Source organism: Mus caroli, unplaced genomic scaffold (genome assembly GCF_978045245.1).
Source record: "Mus caroli unplaced genomic scaffold, Mus_caroli_1 scaffold_17, whole genome shotgun sequence".
Classification (NCBI taxonomy): domain Eukaryota; kingdom Metazoa; phylum Chordata; class Mammalia; order Rodentia; family Muridae; genus Mus; species Mus caroli.
In genome coordinates, this window is record NW_028227272.1 from 43,446,457 (window position 1) to 43,464,714 (window position 18,258).

The 18,258-nt window shown below is 38.3% G+C and overlaps 1 protein-coding gene across 5 annotated transcripts in view; it reads right to left on the minus strand.

The window, feature by feature from the left end:
* Window positions 1–18,258, minus strand: part of Nectin3 (nectin cell adhesion molecule 3) — a 107,857-nt gene that overhangs the window by 70,093 nt on the left and 19,506 nt on the right. For all 5 annotated transcript variants that reach the window (XR_002379990.3, XM_029470386.2, XM_029470387.2 and 2 more), the window contains exon 2: window positions 4,296–4,637. Coding sequence is in view for 4 of the 5 variants with exons in the window: in XM_029470386.2 (XP_029326246.1) it covers window positions 4,296–4,637 (342 nt within the window). In the remaining variant the exon portion in view is untranslated. The remainder of the gene's footprint in view (window positions 1–4,295; window positions 4,638–18,258) is intronic.

Consider the following 18,258-nt stretch of genomic DNA (forward strand, 5'->3'; position numbering starts at 1 on the left):
ATTTGTTCTGGCCAGATCTAGAAACATTTCATAATCTTAGGGGTAAATACAAATAAGATAATATAAGTATTTTTAAGTAATGCTAACATCAACTACATTTCTGGAACACAAAGAAAAATTTTTATTTATTACCACAAAGACGGCTGTCCCTGATAAAGCTTCACATTCAGAGATGAATGAACTATAACCCAATTGAACATTTTGTGACTTTGATCATAATTTCCTTTATGATATTAAAACCATTACTTTTTGGAACTTTTATACTTTAAAAATATATGTGTGTGTATTACTTCACTCTAAGCAAAAACTTTAAAGCAAATAGCCTGAAAATAAGTTACTGGTTTTGCTCTCCCTCTAACTCATACGTATTTATGCATTTCCTTACATATGTCCTCACTGAAAAACAAAGGAAAAGGAAAGAAGTATAGGTAAGAAGTTTGTAGCAAACAGCCATGTACCCCAGCATCTGAACTAAGAATAGCAGCTCCAAAGTTCTCTGTATCTCTCCTTATCTTACCCCATGCTCTTTAATGTAGAACCATAATCCTAACTTGGTAAATGAACTTTTAAGTATCTTCTCATTAAAATCAATAAGGCAAATCCAAACCAGACAGCCTTACTTGACCTGCGCCTGAAGTGCACAACAGAACATTATTTGTGCAGGTTTTCTTTGATTCAACCTTAGGCTTAAGAGATTCATTTATCTAGCTTTTATTTTTTAAATTCACTTCAACTATTTATTCTCCCATAATTTAGATCCATGTGGAACGACTGTAGAGTTTATTTACACAGCAAGTCATGTATTTATATGAGGGTTTATCACTGGCGTACACTAGGGTTGTTCCTTGCTTTTCCTAAATAGTCCTATAACCATGGCTAATGCTCACGTCATAGTATATTTACAACAACTTTCTTTCTGCTTTGTACCAAATACTACACCTGCTTCTGTAATGGTTACCTTCAGTTCCGCCTACATTTACTCAAGGTGCCAATTAACCTGCAATCTCTATCACTAGCTATGTTACTAGGCTACTCAGGTTTCACCACTCTCATATATCACGTGACACAACTTTAAAATTTATATTTCTCAGGTTATGAATGAGCATAGAGACCATCACATATGTTTTAGGGTCATCTTTAACTTCTTTTTCTACCAAATCTATATTAAAGTTTTTAACTGTTATATAAAGGTTATACATAAACCACAGAAAAGTGTTTCTTCTAAATTATATGTAGCACAGGTTATTTTCTATCAGTTTCAAGCTTGCCATTATACTGTTCTGTGGGAGATTTTTGTTTTGTTTTTGTTCTCTGGTTTGTCTTGACACGCTCAGGAACTGAACCAAGGTCCTGTGGGTGCTAATCACTTGTGTCACTGAATTGTATCCCTAGTCCTTTTTGAAAAGTTAATCCAACTTTACTGGGTAATCTGTTATTTATTTTGATGGCTGACTATTTATATACTAAGAACTATTCTACGCTAAACTGAGGCTAACACTATGTGATTTTTGTTTGTGTCTAGTTCTTTCCATAAATTTATAGATTGATACACTTCCCCAATGGTACAAGCAATACTGTTTTAAAGCTTCTAGTAATTTCAACATCCTATGTCTCTTTAGATCCATTTGGGTGTTTTTAAGGCAATTCTGCTCTTCTCCCAAGGCTGGGCTCAAACTAACTCTAGAGCCTGCTGAGACTGTGAGCTTCTGTTCTGCCTGACTCTACATAAGGATGCATGGATTACAAGAATGGCTACAGCCGCATATGTAGCAGAGAATGGCCTTGTCAGGCATCAATGGGAGGAGAGGCCCTTGGTCCGGTTAAGGCTCGATGCCCCAGTATAGGAAAATTCAAGGGCAGGGAGGGAGGCAGGAGTGCATGGGTGGGTGGGGGAACACCCTCATAGAAGCAGGGGGAGGGGGATGGTAGACAGATTTTGTGGGGGGTTGGGGGGCGGGAGAGGGGATAACATTTGAAATATAAATAAAGAAAACATCCAACTTTTTATAAAAAGAACGTACCCCCAAGTTAAGGTCAATTCATGTGGCAGTGGGGAGTCACAACCCAACCTACATGCATGACAGACACTCTACCAGCTGAGCCATATCTGCAGCCACAAGTTTGTTTCCAAAGTCTTGTTTGTACAGGGTATTGAATACAAGACTGTCCTTACTTGTAAAACTGGTGGTACTCAAATGGAAGACAGACTTGAATTTCAATTATTAATGTAGAAATACTTTCACAGTAAAGATCATTCTCTCCAGGAAAGATCTTTCTTTCCTTATGCCAAGCTCCTATAAACTAAGCAGGCCAGGTCTTTTGAAGTCCAGCCTACTGAAACGTAATACACATACGGGGTCTGTGACGATGTAAGCAGGATTTGCTTTGAGTTTACTGTTACTCAGAGTGCAAATCTTTGAGATACAAAGCAAATACGTTTAGCCATTCCACACTGGACAGAACTGCACTTAGACTTTGCCTCTTGCGTCACTTGATTCCCAGCTCATCTCAGCATCAGGACCACGCTCCCTTATTAGCCAGTATCTCGTGGCTGGCTCTGTGCTCAGTGCACAGTCATCTTCTAGTGTTAATGCAATCATACTCTTCACAATATAGTTTGAGGTTCCAAATGTCTCAGAACTTATTTATATACTCACTAAAGCTTTCTTTTCCTCTTCAGGAAACATGTGTATGTAAAGTCAACTTTGAATGATACTATTTATCTCCAACTGGTTTTATCACGTTAGTTGACTTCTGTGTATAGATGCCCTCTGCTAAGCAGTCTTTCTCATCTCCTTCCATGGACCCCTTGTGATCTTGCTAAACCTAGAGAACACTATTCAGTAAGACACAAGGGGCCTCAAATGCACACAATTGAGACCACAGCTGCAGGACTATAAACTAAACTCTAAGCAGCAAGGTCTTATGAGAAGATGAGGCAGCAGCACACAGTTTATAGAGCCATGTTCATAGAGGAAACATCAAATTTCCTATTCAATCAAGTTATTTTTGTATGCTCCAGACTTGAAATTTCTTATATGTCATATGAATCCTTTGATCAAATGGCAAACTACTTTATCCGTGGTCCACTTCCAACCATATAAATTCCGTCAATCCTATACTTGTTCAGGGCACCTGTGTGATCACAGATATTCATCACAATGAGGAAGTGTTACTGGCATTTGATGGGTTGGAATCCATGGATCTCTAAAGCAGTCTATGATAAATAGGACAGAATCCACAACAACAACAAAAAAATCTAGCTCCCAAATTCCACAATTGAGAAATAAGGAAACTTTCCTCTAAAGATCTCTTAAACTTGGCTGTCTGTCAATCCCAGTAGAACGTTGCCCTAAATTTCTTTCCATGTGCCAAACTCATGCTACCCATTACTTAAGGACTCATGATCATTCCTTTTATAATGTACTTCTTGTCTGCTGTGTTCACCAGTTCATTCCTATATCTTATTCAGGAAATCTTACTGGCCTGAGGGAAAGGTGGGCTCCTGGAGCTGAGCAGAGAGGCTTTCTGAGGGAGATCTGTATTACTCTCCTTGCTAGCTATGGATTGCTCTTGTTCCTCCATCCCCGATCTTGACCACTACAGTACGCATCTGCATTTGCAGTCTGCTTTTCGATACACTTCAGGGAGTTACCACAAGGTAACAGATTTACTCAAACTTTCACCATAAACTCCAACAATTCAGGTAGGAAAATAAACCTAATTTATTGTGGAAAGCAGTGTATGATTCAAATAGGCCTACAAATCTTCAGTGGCAGGAACAAAAATCAATGGGAAAAACAAACAAAAAGACTCCCCAAGCCCAATTTTAGTCACCGGGACAAAGCAAACAGGAAAACTTAAACAACCAAAAAATGTGACTCAAGCTTTAAAGTGAAGAAATAAAAATGTTATAAATAATTCAGATTTTAAGAACAGGATCTCACTTTGTAGCCCCATCTAACATGAAATTCGTGGCAATCATCCCACCTCAGCCTTTCAGGAGCCAGAATAACAGGTATGAGTCACCACGCACACATGAGAATCCCATCCATTGTTGGAATTAAAGTGCTCTCTAGTATGAAAAACTCTACAGAGCACTACAGACAAATACACCCAAACTTTGCTTACACTGAGAGCCTAGACATATACAACTTTAAGACAGAATTTGAAAATGTGTATTTAATTTAAAGCAAATTTACAAAAATCCTTATTTTATATTCTTAAAAATATCTTTTCTTTTAATAATTTAAATTGTATTTCATAATAATCAAACCCAACTCAAGCACACTTACCTAACACAGTCACAGTTGTAGAGGACTGAGCATTTCCAAGTGGGAATGTAACGGCTTTGCATATATATTTTCCAGAATCTGAGAAGCCTATGTTATGCAGAGTAATTGTTGCATCATTAAGTGAATAGTTTTTAAACAAGACTCTTCCCTGATAATCTCCTTGAACAGAGAATCCATACTGAGGATGATGAACTGCAACAGTCTGTGTACTTTTGCCATGTATCTTCTCCCATGAGATCTGGGTTATAGTTTCATTCACTTCAATTAAACACTTTAATGAAACATTCTTTCCCCACACTGCTGTGACATGTGGCTCCACAATAATTGATCCAGCTAAGGCACCTATAGGGAAAACACAAAACACATAGTTTTGACTATGGAAAATTTATGTTAACATATAGTCACTCTCCCTCTTTCTATACACAAATTCACATCCCTCCCATCCACCCACCCATCTCACACACACACACACACACACACACACACACACATGCATGCACACACCTCTGAACAATAATAGATGAGATGGGATCTGGATTCAGTTAAAAGTCACATCCAAAGTGACTATCAAATCATTCAGCAATGAGCTCAGTAATAAGTGAACTACACTGGAAGTGAGCTTGGTGCAGATCCTCCCCCATCAAGACTCCACAGGAGATTTCGGACCTGGCTGATACCTTGAGTGCAGCATTAAGAGAAGGTAAAGCAGGACACTGCTGAGCCATGGGTATATACCCTTGCCCACAGAACCTAAGGCAAGTGGATGTTACTTCAAAGTTACTAAGTTTTAAGGTATTTATTAATACTTATTTGTATAAGATCTTAAGTCAAATATGTGATTCAAGTACTTTCTTGTGGAATCCTTCCATATTAAAATTTTCTATAAAAAATTTTTTTCAAGATAGACCGAATTCCAGAAAACACTGATGAAGAAATGATATATGAATATAAAACTGATTTTTTTCAGCTGAGTGAAGAAAACTTCCACAATCAAGTTTAAAATGAAATGACAGGAAACTTGTCAATTACTTCTTTCCTAAAAGCCAAAGACAATCATGATCGTTCTAAAGGAGACCAATACTAATCACGCTGTTCAGTAAATGCTTTACAACAGAGACAAACTGCCTTTAGAGCACTCACAACACATGACTGGACAAACAAAAAGACTATGGAGCCATAACTTTCAAAAATATCTTTAAAACTTAATTTTATGTCTAACAATTTATTTTTTTAATTAGGTATTTTCTTCATTTACATTTCCAATGCTATCCCAAAAGTATGTCTAACATTTTAAAATGAGTAAATATACATACTATACAAATACATATATATGGAGAATATAAAATATATGTTATATTTAAAAACACATAAATACATACTATATAAATACACAAACATACGGAGAAGGAATAAATAATTTGAATGCATTCCATTTTATTCAAATACTGTTTTCTCTTCCTTTTGTTTTGTTTGACAGTCTGGCTCTATAGAAAAGCTGGTCTTCAACCTCCTGACTCCTCTCACAGCCCCACACTGATTTACAGGCTGGTGCCACCACATCAAACAGTCCTAGACAACAATTTTAAACAGAAGGGATAATATTGTAAAAAATTAATTAGGTGGGAAAATGTGCCTTCTTACAGGTGACTATGGATCTCATAAGAAGGTATTGATCATTTATAACACTATATTTAACAGCCGTGGAAGAAAATGATTTCGTGTTCTTTACACCGTTGTTCACTATCATATCAAGCCTCTCAATTTCCCATCATTCACTATCCATGCAAACACTGCTATAACTCAAGCTGTACAGTGTGCACCTGAGGACATTCTACCATACTCATAGATCAGTGTCTTGCTCAGTCATCATCAGAGAAGTTTCCTTTTGTAACAGATGGAAACAAATACAGACAGCCACAACTAGACACCAGAGAGTAAGACACCTTGGAACACTCAGTCCTAAATGAGTCTCCATGAATGCCTTCTCCTCAAGGCTCAGAGAACCCTAAGGAAGAGAAGATGGAAAGACTGTAAGAGTCAGAGGGGATGAAGGATGCAAAGGAAACAAGGCCTTCTAAAAACAGCATGACTAAACATATATGAACTCACAGACTGTGGCAGCATGTGCAGGGCCTGCATAGGTTTGGGTTTGCATAGTGGGGTTCTAACGTTGAGGAGGAAGTGGATACAAGCCCCCATCCCTAACCCAGAAGCTATCGCCAACTGATACTACTCACAAATGAAAACTTACTTTCCCCAGTAGTCTCTCACTGGGTAAACAACCCACTCTTAAGACCAGGCCCCAGGCCCCAGGCCCAGCAATACACTGCCAACACAAAACAGACTCCTAATTTTTGAAGGTTCTTTATCTCATAATGCTCTGTCAGGAAATTTTTTATTTTTCTGGTTTGGTTTTGTTTTGTTTTGTTTCCACTTTTTTACAGGCCCATTTCATCTCTATTATGGTTTCTGGCTTTGTGTTTTACTGAATGACTGTGTGTGTGAGCCTGAGTCTCTAAGTCTGTATGTGTTCCCCAAGCTTTTCCTTTTGGTTCTGTACTACTCTGATTTGTTTGTTTTTATCTAATTTTATTTTATCATTTGTTTTTAGATGCCTGCTTCATCCTATTGAGAGAAAGACAGACTGTGGATGGGGTGGGGCTGGGGGAGGAGTAGGGAGGATCTGGGAGGAGATAGGGATAGGAAAATCAGAATCAGAATATATTGATTTTCAGTAAGAATAAATCATTTTCAAGTTGCTTTTGCAATAAGATGCACAATTATTATAGCATAAAGCCAAACTCTACATTGAAGCTACATTAAGCTCTACATCTTACACATGATATAACACACTGAATTATTCCAAGAATATACCAATACTATGATTGATAATAAAAGCTGACATAGCTGTGCGTGGTGGCACACGCCTTTAATCCCAGCACTCGGGAGGCAGAGGCAGGTGGATTTCTGAGTTCGAAGCCAGTCTGGTTTACAGAGTGAGTCCCAGGACAGCCAGGGCGACACCGAGAAACCCTGTCTTGAAAAACCAAAAAAAAAAAAAAAAAAAAAAAAAAAAAAAAAAAAAAAAAAAAAAAAAAAAACCTGACATAAGTTCCTTATCTGATCCCCAAAAAAAAAGAATTTAGTAACAACACTTAAAACCTGTCTTTTATCAAAGACTAACATATAAAGAAACAAGGCCTCTCAATAATAATACAGATTTTGCAAAACAGTCGCCATCATCACACTGAAATTATAAAAAAGAAGTAAAGTCCTTAAAGATGGTCTGCTATCACTGTCCCCATGTAAAATGAACTGTAAATTCAAACTAGTACAGGAAATCAGGACAAGGAAAACTGAAGACACATATTTATAAAGCACAAAGGTTGTATATTATTATCCTATTACTTGAGAAAAAAATCAAAATGATGAAGCGACATCAAATAATCTGGTTGCTCACATAACAAAACATATAAATCATAGCTATGTGTTATGATTAATTCAATTTGTATAAACTTACTGTAGAAAAAGTTAGACTTACTATCCAATAAATCAATTAATAAAATAGGTGAGTGACTAACACACACAGCAGTGTTCTGGCACTTGTATCTTGGGACTTCCAGCTTTTCAACAATGAGAAATAATCCCTGTGCTATTTAATCCACTTGGTGTATCTTGTATGCAACAGCAGCTGAAGCCGACCAACACAGATAGTATCAGAATAAACTTGGCAAACTACTACTGACTATATATCCTGATGGCCCACAAGAGCTAAAGCTGGATGGGTCGCCATTACTAAAAGAATATTTGTACATTAGTAAGCCAGGAGGGAGGAATGTGGAAGGCAGAAGAAAACAATTAATCCATTCATTCAAAATGTGTTTTTAAAAGCCAACAGTATTTAGATAACTCTCAGTTTGACAATAAAGATAAGAAAGAGACCAAGAAGAAGGCTGAGAGACTGTAATACACTTGGTAAGAAAAAGTGATCCTCAAGCAAACCTAACTTTAAGCCTCTACTTGTATCCATTCTGTTAGTGGTTCACTGGTCAAGAAGTCACACACACACATTACAGATGAAAAACACAGGACACAATATAATTTGACTCTCTTGAGGAAATGAATAGGGGTACACATATAAAGACCAATTTTGGTGTTTCTTTGTTTAAGCCTTAAGCCTCTACTCAAGGCTTTGCACTACCCAAAAAACGATGCTTCAGTTGTCCTCACACTCCATGGGTTTAAAATTATAGTACTTTTGTGAACACGGTTCCTGCTGCTTTCCAAATAAGACTTAAACATGTTTCCATTTCTGGATTAAACCAACAGGTTATAAACCACTTCTGAATAAGATTTTCCCATTTGGAACCTGGAAACTAGAGGAACAGATTTTCTGTTACAATTCTTAAGCCAAACTCGTTCAGAAGACCCTGTTTCCTGGGGCCTCCCCTGCTACACAGTAAGCCCATTCTGCCCCTGCTTTCTCATGGGAAGCCAGATTTAACTAAAAACAAACAAACAAACAAACAAAAAAACAAAACAAAGGAGTCCTAGATATGCGCAAATGCTTATTACAAGATACCTCAACTGCTTAAAATTTACCAATTAGTTAAGTTTCGAGGGTTCCCGGATCCCGCCAAGACTAGTCTATGCAGGTGAAAATGTGGACTACAGAAGCTAACAGCTTCTGGGACAGGCTGAAGCCACAGAGCTTCTGATGCAGACCCCCTTTTTGAGCTCCAGACATCCGGGCACCTTCCCTGCCAAAGGTGAGGTGTCCGCCCTGCACAGGAGGGCTTTACCACAGCATCTGGGGGAGCCACCTTGCTTCCCGGATCCGACCAAAACTAGTCTGCACAGGTGAAAGTGTGGACTACAGAAGCTAACTGCTTCTGGGACAGGCCCTGTTTCAGGCCTTCATCTTCTACCAGGAGGCAGATCTGACCTCCAGATATCTGTGCACCTTCCCTGCAAGAGGAGAGCTTGCCTGCAGAGAGTACTCTAACCCTGAAACTCAGGAGAGAGCTAGTCTCCCAGGGCGACTAATAGAGGCTAACAGAATCACAAAAGGAACAAGCTCTAAACAGAGACAACTATAACAACTAACTCCAGAGACTACCAGATGGCGAAAGGCAAATATAAGAATCTTACTAACAAAAACCAAGACCACTCACCATCATCAGAACCCAGCCTCACCTCAGCCAGTCCTGGGCACCACTACACACCCAAAAAGGTAGACCCAGATTTAAAAGCATATCTCATGATGATGGTAGAGGACATCAAGAAGGACTTTAATAACTCATTTAAAGAAATACAAGAGAACACTGCTAAACAGTTACAAGTCCTTAAAGAAAAACAGGAAAACACAACCAAACAGGTAGAAGTCCTTAAAGAAAAACAGGAAAACACATCCAAACAGGTGATGGAAATGAACAAAACCACACAAGACATAAAAAGGGAAGTAGACACAATAAAGAAAACACAAAGTGAGGCAACAATGGAGATAGAAACCCTAGGAAAGAAATCTGGAACCACGGATGTGAGCATCAGCAACAGAATACAAGAGATGGAAGAGAGAATCTCAGGAGCATAAGATTCCATAGAGAACATCTGCACAACAATCAAAGAAAATGCAAAATGCAAAAAGACCCTAACTCAAAACATCCAGGAAATCCAGGACACAATGAGAAGACCAAACCTATGGATAATAGGAGTAGATGAGAATGAAGATTTTCAACTTAAAGGGCCAGCAATATATCTTCAACAAAATTATAGAAGAAAACTTCCCAAACCTAAAGAAAGAGATGACCATGAACATACATGAAGCCTACAGAACTACAAATAGACTGGAGCAGAAAAGAAATTCAACCTGACACATAGTAATCAGAACAACAAATGCACTAAATAAAGACAGAATATTAAAAGCAGTAAGGGAAAAAGGTCAAGTAACATACAAAGGCAAGCCAATCAGAATTACACCAGATTTTTCACCAGAGTCTACGAAAGCCAGAAGATCCTGGACAGATGTTATACAGACACTAAGAGAACACAAATGCCAGCCCAGGCTACTATACCCAGCCAAACTTTCAATTACCATAGATGGAGAAACCAAAGTATTCTATGACAAAACCAAATTCACATATTATCTTCCCATGAATCCAGTCCTTCAAAGGATAATGAGAGAAAAAAAAAAATACAAGGATGGAAACGACCTGCTAGAAAAAGCAAGAATGTAATCCTTCAACAAACCTAAAAGAAGTCAGCCACAAGAAGAGAATGCCAACTCTAACAAAAAGAAAAATAATAATAATAGGAAGGAACAATTACTTTTCCTTACTATCTCTTAATATCAATGGACTCACTTCCCCAATAAAAAGGCATAGATTAACAGACTGGCTACACAAACAGGAAACAATATTTTGCTGCTTACAGGAAACCCATCTGAGGGAAAAAGACAGACACTACCTCAGAATGAAAGGTTGGAAAACAATTTTCCAAGCAAATGGTCTGAAAACAAGCTGAAGTAGCCATATGTAGTAAAATTGATGTCCAACTCAAAGTTATCAAAAAAAGACAAGGAGGGACACTTCATACTCATCAAAGGTAAAATCGTCCAAGAGGAACTCTCAATTCTGAATATCTATGCTCCAAATACAAGGGCAGCCACATTCATTAAAGATACTTTAGTAAAGCTCAAAGCACACATTGCACCTCACACAATAATAGTGGGAGACTTCAACACACCACTTTCACCAATGGACAGATCATGGAAGCAGAAACTAAACAGAGACACAGTGAAACTAATAGAGGTTATGAAACAAATGGATCTGACAGATATCTACAGAACATTTTATCCTAAAACAAAAGGATATACCTTCTTCTCAGCACCTCATGGTACCTTCTCCAAAACTGACCACATAATTGGTCACAAAACAAGCCTCAACATATACAAAAATATTGAAATTGTCCCATGCATCCTATCAGATCACCATGGACTAAGGCTGATCTTCAATAACAACATAAATAATAGAAAGCCAACATCCACCTGGAAACTAAACAACACTCTTCTCAATGATGCCTTGGTTAAGGAAAGAATAAAGAAAGAAATTAAAGACTTTTTAGAGTTTAATGAAAATGAAGCCACAACATACCCAAACTTATGGGAAACAATGAAAGCATTTCTAAGAGAAAACTCATAGCTCTGAGTGCCTCCAAAAAGAAACTAGAGAGCACACACTAGCAGCTTGACAACACACCTAAAAGCTCTAGAACAAAAGGAAGCAAATTCACCCAAGAGGAGTAGACAGCAGGAAATAAGCAAACTCAGAGGCAAAATCAACCAAGTGGAAACAAGAAGAACTATTCAAAGAATGAACCAAAGGAGGAGCTGGTTCTTTGAGAAACTCAACAAGATAGATAAACCCTTAGCCAGACTCACTAGAGGGCACAGGGACAGCATCCTAATTAACAAAATCAGAAATGAAAAGGGAGACATAACAACGGATCCTGTAGAAATCCAAAACACCATCAAATCCTTCTACAAAAGGCTATACTCAACAAAACTGGATAACCAGGATGAAATGGACAAAATTCTAGACAGATACCAGGTAACAAAGTTAAATCAGGATCATGTTAATGATCTAAACAGTCCTATATCCACTAAAGAAATAGAAGCAGTCATTAATAGTCTCCCAACCAAAAAAATCCCAGGACCAGATGGGTTTAGTGCAGAATTCTATCAGACCTTCAAAGAAGATCTAATACCAGTACTTCACAAATTATTCCACAAAATAGAAGCAGAAGGTACTCTACCCAATTCATTCTATGAAGCCACCATTACTCTGATACCTAAACAACAGAAAGATCCGGATAGAGAACTTCAGACCAATATCCCTTATGAATATAGATGCAAAAATCCTCAATAAAATTATTGCTAACCGAATCCAAGAACACATCAAAACAATCATCCATCCTGACCAAGTAGGTTTCATCCCAGGGATGCAGGGATGGTTTAATATATGGAAATCCATCAATGTAATCCAGTATATAAACAAACTCAAAGACAAAAACCACATGATCATCTCGTTAGATGCAGAGAAAGAATTTGACAGAATCCAACACCCATTCATGATAAAGGTCTTGAAAAGATCAGGAATTCAAGGCCCATACCTAAACATGATAAAAGCAATCTACGGCAAACCAATAGCCAACATCAAAGTAAATGGTGAGAAGCTGGAAGCAATCCCACTAAAATCAGGGACTAGACAAGGCTGCCCACTCTCTCCCTACCTTTTCAACATTGTACTTGCAGTCCTAGCCAGAGCAATTTGACAACAAAAGGAGATCAAGGGAATACGAATGCGAAAGGAAAAAGTCAACATATCACTTTTTGCAGATGATATGATAGTATATGTAAGTGACCCTAAAAATTCCACTAGAGAACTCCTAAACCTGATAAACAGGTTCAATGAAGTACCTGGATATAAAATTAACTCAAAACAAGTCAATGGCCTTTCTTGACACAAAGGATAAACAGGCTGAGAAAGAATTTAGGGAAACAACACCCTTCTCAATAGTCACAAATAATATAAAATACCTTGGCGTGACTCTAACTAAGGAAGTGAAAGATCTGTATGATAAGAACTCCAAGTCTCTGAAGAAAGAATTTAAAAAAGATCTCAGAAAATGGAAAGAGCTCCCATGCTCATGGATTGGCAGGATCAATATAGTAAAAACAGCTATCTTGACAAAAGCACAGATTCAATACAATCCCCTTCAAAATTCCAACTCAATTCTTCACTGAATTAGAAAGGGCAATCTGCAAATTCACCTGGAATAACAAAAAACCTAGGATAGCAAAAACTCTTCTCAAGGATAAAAGAACCTCTGGTGGAATCACCATGCCGGACCCAGAGCAATTGTGATAAAAACTGCATGGTACTGGTATAGCTACAGACAAGTAGACCAATGGAATAGAAATGAACCCACACACCTATGGTCACTTGATCTTTCACAAGGGAGCTAAAAACATCCAGTGGGGAAAAAAGACAGCATTTTCAACAAATGGTGCTGGCACAACTGGCGGTTATCATGTAGAAGAATGTGAATTGATCCATTCCTATCTCCTTGTACTAAGGTCAAATCTAAGTGGATTAAGGAACTCCACATAAAACCAGAGACACTGAAACTTATAGAGGAGAAAGTGTGGGAAAGCCTCAAAGATATGGGCACAGGGGAAAAAATTCTGAATAGAACAGCAATGGCTTGTGCTGTAAGATCAAGAATGGACAAATGGGACCTCATAAAATTGCAAAGCTTCTGTAAGGCAAAAGACACTGTCAATAAGACAAAAAAGACACCAACAGATTGGGAAAGGATCTTTACCTATCCTAAATCAGATAGGGGACTAATATCCAATATATATAAAGAACTCAAGAAGGTGGACTCCAGAAAATCAAATAACCCCATTAAAAAATGGGGCTCTGAGCTAAACAAAGAATTCTCACCTGAGGAATACTGAATGTCTGAGAAGCACCTGAAAAAATGTTCAGCATCCTTAATCATCAGAGAAATGCAAATCAAAACAACCCTGAGATTCCACCTCACACCAGTTAGAATGGCTAAGATCAAAAATTCAGGTGACAGCAGATGCTGGCAAGGATGTGGAGAAAGAGGAACACTCTTCCATTTTTGGTGGGATTGCAAGCTTGTACAACCACTCTGGAAATCAGTCTGGCGGTTCCTCAGAAAATTGGACATTGTACTACCGGAGGATCCAGCAATACCTCTCCTGGGCATATATCCAGAAGATGTTCCAACTGGTAAGAAGGACACATGCTCAACTATGTTCATAGCAGCCCTATTTATAATAGCCAGAAGCTGGAAAGAACCCAGATGGCCCTCAATAGAGGAATGGATACAGAAAATGTGGTACATTTACACAATGGAGTACTACTCAGCTATTAAAAAGAATGAATTTATGAAATTCCTAGGCAAATGGATGGACCTGGAGGGCATCATCCTGAGTGAGGTAACCCAATCACAAAAGATCTCACATGATATGCACTCACTGATAAGTGGATTTAACCCAGAAACTTAGAATACCCAAGGTACGAGATAAAATTTGCAAAACACAGGAAACTCAAGAAGAATTAAGAACAAAGTATGGACGCTTTGCCCCTTCTTAGAATTGAGAACAAAACACCCATGAAAGGAGTTACTGAGATAAAGTCCAGGGATCCATCCCATAATCAGCCTCCAAATGCTGACACCATTGCATACACTAGCAAGATTTTGCTGAAAGGACCCTGATATAGCTGTCTCTTTTGAGGCTATGCAATCACAGAAGTGGATGCTCACAGTCAGCTATTGGATGGATAACAGGGCCCCCAATGGAGGAGCTAGACAAAGTACCCAAGAGCTGAAAGGGTCTGCAACCCTATAGGTGGAACAATAATATGAACTAACCAGTACCCCCCAGAACTCGTGTCTCTAGCTGCATATGTATCAGAAGATGGCCTAGTCGGCTATCAGTGGAAAGAGAGGCCCATTGGTTTTGCAAACTTTATATGCCTCAGTACAGGGGAATGCCAGGGCCAAGAAGTGGGAGTGGGGAGGAGGGGGGGAGTGAAGTAGGGGAGGAGGATATTGGGGAGTTTTGGGATAGCATTGAAAATGTAAATGAAGAAAATACCTAATTAAAAAAAATTAAGTTTCGAATCTGAAGAGTCTAAGGGACAGTGAACAATCAATTTTTCTTCGTATGAGGAACACTAGCTTTATCCTAGGTGCTTCTGCCGGAAAACAATGCTAAAACATGCTGTTTCTGCTAAGCTTTGTACCATTACCTACTTAACTAACTTGAACCTGACAGGAGAGAACCTGCTCGTCAATGAAAGCACTACAACCACAAAACCCTAACACAAAACCCTAACACCTTCCAGTCATGCAGTCAGGACTTGGTGTCCCCAAAAGACAAGGAGGAAACCTACAGCTGAAGAGAGAATGGAGTTCCACATTCCATGACTAGCATGGATTAGTTCTTCAAAAGCATGTAGTGAGGATTACACTGCAGTGCCAGGGGGAAGCACACAGAGACAGTGGTTTTCTTCTCTTGTTCTTCACCCTTTGCCTCAACAAGTAAAGGAATTTTTCACAAACATGATTATATCTACTTAAATACTATCTTGTATCATATCTCGCGTTTTTTTTTTTTTTTTACTTCTCACCTACAACTAATTTACACATTACAGGTCCCAATTTCTTTTAAATGTCAGTATTTATAAAGTAAATATTTATAAATAGTCTGTAAATGTTTATTTTAGTCTATGTCCAAATTAAATAACTCTAAATTTCATTAAAAAAAAAGTCTACTAAGACTTCCGAGAATTTAGAATAATTTTAAGAGCTTTTCTGAAATTTGTGTATGCCTTATCAACTCCAGACTTCAAGAAACACATTTTGAATACTCCAAATTCCTTTAAAATGATAAATATGTCATATCAAATTAAAAAACCTAAGGGAAAAAAAAGGTTTTTAAGACCCCCAATTACTTAACAGAAATAGTAGAACAGTAACATGAAGTAAATCACTATTTATATACTACAAATTTGAATATTCTTCAAATATGGATCTTTTTCTCATGTCATCACTAGAAAAGACGGACTCTGAGGTCATATTCTATATGCTTAGGGGAAAGTGTGTCACATAGAAATTGACAGAACTGAGCATTCTTTCAGCCATCAATATGTATTAAACGTGTATTTTATGCCTGACACATTTCTAGGTGGTAGTAACTCAGCTAGAGCAGAGAGATGCCAGCCTTTAATGGGTGTATTCTGATGCAGACATAATTAAGGCAATAACGTTCTGCACACACATGGCGGAGAAGGAAGCATGGCAAGGAGAGTCACTGTAGGCCGGTGTGACAGATACAAGAGTGGGAAAAGGAGGCCTCCTTACAATGAGACTGTAGCAAGAACTTTCAAAGAACAGTTCTGGCTCATTGGGGTACAGTGAGTATAAGGAGACAGGAGATGAGAGAAGCCACAAGGGAGCAGGGACCAAATTTGCGGGCTTTTGTCTTGAGTGAGATGGGAAACCATGGGGTGGGGATTTCTAGCAAGGATGAGCAAGAGTGTAGAAGCAGCAGAGAAGGCAAAGTTACTCCATGACTTGCGGTCAGCACATGTCGACTGACAGGAGGTCCATCTATCAAAGAGAACTAGAACTGTAATTCTTTGAAGAGCAAGAAGACAAGAGTTCCAAAACACAGTTTTAAACTTCTTATGTTTGAGATGCCTATTTCATAAGGAGCAATATACATAGTTGACTGAATTTCTACATACTAACAATGCAGTCAGAAAATGAACATTTTAAATATTACTGGTATTTAAATACTAATGCTGGGACCAAAAGAAGAAATAGGGATAAACCTGAGCAAAAGGGTGAAAGCTCTGCACAGCTGAAACCAAACTCAAATGCTAAGAGGAAGGTAAAGTCTAAAGGTAGCAATGGGTTCTATCTACAAATTAGGGACTGGAGAAGAGGGCACTTTAGCCCTCTGAATTGATTTGTACACTTAATGTAGTCAAAGTCTTATTGGGATTTTAGGAGGAATGAACAAGATGTGTGTAAAATTCAAATGGCACCACAAAAGTGACCTTGCCTAGGTAATAATCTCTTGGCTATGTCACCATAAGATTATTCAGTGAACATCATTAATAAATTCCTGCTCCGTAAGACATTCTTAGACAAGCCACTGACTAAATGTACAGTTTTAATGCAAACAGACCCAAACTGAAAATAGTTCCACTGTTCATTAACGAGTGAAGAACCTGTATTACATTACACAGTAAAATATTACTTCACAATAAAAAAGGAACATCCCTCTCAGTTATTAATAAGCAGGAACTTCTTCAACTCGAAAATGGCAATCTACAAAACAAAACTATTCACTTGTCGATATCTATCAAAACGAAGTTTTCACTGGAGTTGCATTGCATATATATGTCAATTTGTGAAGAATGAACATCTTAACAATAGCATGTCTTCCTATCCACAAATGTAAGAAATCACTTCATTTATTTAGTTCTTTGCTTTTATCTGGACTTTAATAGTTTTCTGCATGTAGCTTTGTACATGAAAGCTTTATTAGATTCTTATATGAACATTTCATTTTTGAGGTGCTAACGTAAATGGTCCAATTTTTACTGAAAATAATTTTTCTTCATAAGAGTATATTCTGACCTGTTTTCCCCTTCCCCAACACCTCTTGTTGCTGGTGGTAGACAAGAGGCACCAATGGTCATATGTGGCTATGAATCCTACAAATGTAATACCAGCTATCCAGATGAGATGAGCCTTCTTTTGCAGCAGAGACATGGCTGGGAATATCCTGTATCTCTGAGTGGATTTAACAACTGCTCCACAAAAGGAAATCAATACACAGCACAATAAACTGGACAAAAACTCATGTCTGGAAAATCACAGGTCCTTGATGCGTGCGGGGGGGGGGGGGGGGGGGGGGGGGGCTTTCTGCTATATTTTTACCTAAACTGGCATATCATTAAACTGTCTTATATTTATACACATATCAATTGCTACTACCAGCTTTAATCAGAGAGCCTCTCTTTCCAGAGAACAGCAGTAAGTGTAGAAACTCACGGGTGCCTGTAGTGTTGAAAGTAAGTGGCAGCTGAGCACTCAGCCCCAAACAGAAAACATGCTCCATTCTCTTGAATGTTTACTTTAACACTGTTGAAGAGAGGCTAGAAAAAAATGTAAGAGTCAAAGGGAGTGAACCGGCCTCAAAAATATCATCTTCATGGCATGTCCTGCCACTGTAATCATGAATTCAATAGCAACAAAAGGCTACCCCCTCTGCTCCTCCCCAACAACTGGCCAGTGAACAAACAGTCAAGCATGAGCAGGCCTTATTCCTCTAAGTGCTGCAATACTGGTT